Source organism: Gossypium arboreum, chromosome 9 (genome assembly GCF_025698485.1).
Source record: "Gossypium arboreum isolate Shixiya-1 chromosome 9, ASM2569848v2, whole genome shotgun sequence".
NCBI classification, from domain to species: Eukaryota; Viridiplantae; Streptophyta; class Magnoliopsida; order Malvales; family Malvaceae; genus Gossypium; species Gossypium arboreum.
Window position 1 is genome coordinate 77,574,271 of NC_069078.1, and position 4,820 is coordinate 77,579,090.

The 4,820-nt window shown below is 36.3% G+C and overlaps 1 protein-coding gene across 1 annotated transcript; it reads right to left on the reverse strand.

Annotated features, from left to right (window-relative positions):
* Positions 1-790: 790 nt before the first annotated feature.
* On the reverse strand, positions 791-4,323 carry LOC108454655 (uncharacterized). The gene is made up of 3 exons (XM_017753186.2): positions 2,807-4,323; positions 2,119-2,305; positions 791-1,604 (listed from the first exon to the last, which is right to left on the reverse strand). The coding sequence occupies exons 1-3, from the start codon at positions 3,647-3,649 to the stop codon at positions 1,111-1,113; spliced, it is 1,524 nt and encodes a 507-aa protein (XP_017608675.1). The 5' UTR covers positions 3,650-4,323; the 3' UTR covers positions 791-1,110.
* Positions 4,324-4,820: the final 497 nt, after the last annotated feature.

Genomic DNA, 4,820 nt, shown 5'->3' on the forward strand with positions numbered 1-4,820 from the left:
GCTTAGTAGTAGGAATGATGAGTTAAATCCATGTAATGATAAAACTCCATAGCAGTTTCATAATGCCACCATTTAAGTTAAATTCCGGACTCCACCTCCAGTTACAGGACACATAAATTCCCAAATCAACAGCTAATCTAATCCTATCAAAACTAAGCACTATTTTCCCCCACTACAATTCAAATAGCCTTGATAAAACCACAAGTAAAAAGAAACGATAGGCAAAGATATCAAAAATAATTTCGCAAAGATAATAATAAAGAAGCACGCACCACGCCTTGGCTGTATTTCCAGAAGTGGACTCAGAGAAAAATTATCCTCCTCACTGTACCTTTTCTTCTACACAAACATCACAATAATAGAACCCCTCATCTGAAACCAATTCAAACTCGGTAGACTAGAGATGGATACAAAAATCAAACCCCACGCAAGAAGCTGCTTTGGGTATACCCATAACGCATCCACATGAACCATCAATAAAGTTATCAAAGGTTAACTTTTTCCTTCTATTTTGAGATAATTTGACAAACATCACAAATTTAAAGACTAAAAAGAGCAAATAAAAATTAAATAAATAATTAAAATGATTTTTTGATAAAATTGGAGGCCAATAACTCAAACTAATTAATATTAAGTTTAAATAATATATACACAAAAACTAGGTAAAAAAATAAGGAATCGAAATTAAACTGTAATTTTGTGATAATAAAATATACTTTTATTCTTTTAATAGTATATATCTTTATATTTTTAAAAGATCAAAAATCAAATTTTATTATTTTTAAGAAAATTAAAGTATAATTTCAACTTTACTAATTTAAAATTTTAAAAGTGTTAATAATTTTTTTTCCATTTTTAGAGACCTGCCAGCCCCACTATCTACACCCCTGTATATATATATGGAGAGCTAGGAATTGTACATATATGTCATTAAAGCTAGGATCCAAACACCATTGAACCCTGTAAATACATGATTGAATATACATAATACCCAGCTTTAAGCATATAAGTCAGACTATAATTAATATATGGCTTTGAAGGGAAACCATATTTATTTTGTTTTTGAACACGATGACATGATCCTAGCTGAGCTTCAAAATTTGTTCCGAATCAAACTCGGGTTGAGGAGGAAACTAGTTCTTCCGACAATTCTTCCATCAGTAGTCCGAAGATAGCGTTATCGACTTCTAATGCTATCTCTCTAATCTGCAATTCACTTCTCTTCCAACCATCAACCTCTGATCTTCTCAAATCTTGTCCCACCATCATGTCTATGGTGTTTGATTCCACCTCCTTCCATGATTCCAGCCTCTGCCTAACCCTTTTAGCTACCGCTTCTCCATCACCGTAGCAGCTTTGTTCCGTCTCTTCCTCCCCGATGAGATCGGTTACCAGCCTTTTCATGCCTTCTGGGACATTGTGGAAGCTTGTTTTAACTACTTCTTGGACCATGCCATCATCACATGAGCCTGATTCATGCTCATTATCATCATCATCATCATCATCTTGCTCTTGTTCTAACATTCTTTTCTCAAGTTCAATTGGATCCAATTCGGCAAGTTTCTCAAATCTACGAAGCTTGTGCAGTAGCTGTTGCTTTGTTCCTGGTGATCATAACAACAAAAACCCAAGAGGACATCAATACACTGCTGATTATAATGAACATAGATTCAAACAATGACAAATGAGTAACCTAAACTCCTCTTTGTTATATGCCTATATTTGCATCAGAATCCAATTCAAGTTTCTTGAGTTTAAAAGCCATTTGCCTCCTTTGCTCAAATGTCAGACAAGATTTAATTAAATGGATTGAATCATCAGAAGCATAAAGTTTTCAAGAAACAAACTGTGACGAGTAAAAAAGTACAAGCATAGTTGAAGATGTGGGTCACACATGAAGTTATGACAACAAATATTGATGCCTGCTTCATCAACTGCTCTCACGATAGCTCAACTTACAAACTAAAAATAAAAAATGGCAGACAAAATTTTCATGGATCCCACACTCACTCACACTAACACACACACGCATACCATCATATTTAAGATATTTATCTTTATGAATCAAATTAAACTTATGCATTGAATACGGAATAACAGAGATTGAAGAAACCATACTTTGTACAACTGCATAGCTGCATTCAAGATCAAAACTGTCGTTCCCATCATCATCATCAGCATTCACATGTCTATCGTCATCGTCCTCGAATGGAGGGTCCAGAACAGATACAGGGCTGCACTGTTCTTCTTCTTCTGCTACTTGCGCTTTCTTTAAGCTCTCTACTTCATTATAACTTTCCTTGTCCTGTCACAATCCAATACAACAATATTCTTCAATAGGGTTTTGGTTGAAAGTTCCATAATTTAATGGGCAATGAATTAGAGTTTATTTACGACCAAAAAATAAAAATGTTTGTCCCTCATGATAAATTACTTACTGAACAGACCCCTAATAAAAATAAGATTTGCATGTCAAACACGCATGATCAACAGGACAATTAAGAAACATACAAAGAAAATGTTAATGATTAAAAAAAACACTAAATGACATATATAACCCTAAAAACCTGTCAGAACAACAGAAACCTACCAACAAAAAGAGGACATATTTGTCAATTCAGATCAAATTCCGGCAAAATATTTTTGCAGCCAAGTTGCCGGCAGTTCAGCCATGTCAGAGAACTCAGTCACCTGAGTCACGAGTTTACGCAAATACTCCCAAAATGAAGAGGCTTTAAACACACCCAGATTTGCAGTTTTATGGATTAATCATATTATTACTCATGGTGCAATTAAATGTACTAACCTGTTTTTGGTGGCGACCTGGAGATGTCGCCGGCGAAGAAAAGATGGGTGTCCGGTGACCGAAAGAAGGGCTTCTTTGAAGCACAAAATGGAAAGGGCTCTCGCAAGAGGGAAAAGCTGAACTATTTCCAAAAACATCTTTGGACAAGAAAATCTCTTCAAAATCCTCGGATTGGCTACAGCTACAAGAAGTATCCAAGGATTTCTCCTCATTGCTCTCTGACCAAACAGCACTGCTTTTCCTACCATTGTAAGAACATGAAAACCCCATTTCATAACCACTTTTGTCTTCCGATATTGATGTCGATGAGGACATTTTCTTTTGACTTGGATTGTTTTTGGCCACAGCTGGATCCCACCTTAAAATGTCCTTGACTGAAACTTTTGCTCCATCGTTAGCTATCTCCCGCTTTCGGTTTCTGTTACGGTGAGTTATCCTCTTCAGAATGGAACCGAAGAAGCCAAAACCAGTGCCGCCGTTGTGGTGTTTGGTTTTGGACGAAGAATGCTTTTGAATCCTGAGAGCGGCTTCCAGTAGAAGAGCAGCTGTTCTAGCTGGGATGTGAAGGAAAATGGCATTGGGACTTTTGCAAGGAGATGGAAACCCCAACAATGGAGACTTCCTGGGGTCTGGCGAGTCATGGAAGGAGAAAAAGCAAGCGTTTTTGCAGAAATTGGAAGGAAATTTTGAGGTTTGAGAGATGGGTTTGGGTTTCTTGAGTTGGAGATGAGTCTGAGGTGATGGTTTCTTCAGCTGACAACGCCTATCAGCAATGTACTTGTTGAGATGAAACGGCTCTTGATCCTCCTCAAGTAACTCCTGCAAATGCTTCTGACCCATCATCAAACCAAAATTTTCAACAAGAAAGGGACTTCAACAGTGGCATGAAAGAGCTGAAGAGGTTTCAACTTTACACCAGAATACAAAAAATGCAGTGCAGATATTGCAAAAAGTAGAGATTTTGAAGGAGGGCAAGCTGGCCTACAAATATAGGTAAGAGGAGAAAAAATAAAAGAAAGAAATATATAACGAAGGAATGCGGAGAGTTCCTGATTCAAATCTGGAGAGTTTACAATATCGAGGCAACAAGTGATAAATAAATTATCATAAAATAATAATAAGATTTACACCGTAAAAAGAGAAATGGCTGCAAATTGCAGGTGTTTTTAAGGCTGTACTGAGTACTTTATCATGTTATATAAGAGAGGATCAGGTGTCTGCCTATATCTCGTTCTCCATTGTCGACAACATGTTTAAGCAGGGATAAAGATTAAAAAAAGAAAAAGGTAAAAACTGGGTTTGTTTTCTAGCGTTTAAAGGGTCTACAACCAAAAAACAAAAAAACCAGTGTTTGATTGTTTGACAGTGTCAAATAAAATATATTTGTTGAGATTGTCCTTTTTCTGTGAGTAATAACTGGGTTAAGACATGTATATATGATCAGCGAAAAGAAACGGGGAATTGCTTGCGATAAAGCCTTTGTATAGGAGTTCCTATATTATGTTCCACTACAACATGATAGTAGGTTGAGTCATTATAACTTGATCATCATTAAATTTTGTTTTAGTTCCCCAAATATGAAATTAAACTTTACAGCTAGACACACATTACTGGTTCTTTTCAACCTGATTAAAAAAATATACCCAAATAGACTAATCATTCTGAAATGACTTCACCTACCTTAAAATTAAAATTCAATTAGTGAAAACAAAAACATTCAAACTCAGCGTTTGAGTATGCGCCACGTGACAGACAAGGTGGTTTTGCTGACAGATGTCCGGCTTAGAATGCGAGTTGTTGGTTGTTCCATACCTTGGGAGATTATTTTAATCAAAGCAAGAAGCGTTGACGATCTCAAAAATATCGGAGATAATCTCACGAAAAAGTGAAAAAAAAGGAATTGAAAAGAGAGAATCTCGAGAGCCGAAGCGGAAAGAAAACGACGAAAAAAAAAAAAAGAGTGGAGCGCGCGTGCTAACTAAGTTACAGAGCCCGGATCTTGACTCAATCTTTG

Coding starts and splice junctions, on each gene's coding strand:
- LOC108454655 (XM_017753186.2), bottom strand. CDS start 3,649: ATGATGGGTCAGAAGCATTTGCAGGAGTTACTTGAGGAGGATCAAGAG. Junction 2,306..2,806: donor CAGGTCGCCACCAAAAACAG/GTTAGTACATTT, acceptor GGATTGTGACAG/GACAAGGAAAGTTATAATGA. Junction 1,605..2,118: donor CAGCTATGCAGTTGTACAAA/GTATGGTTTCTT, acceptor TATGATCACCAG/GAACAAAGCAACAGCTACTG.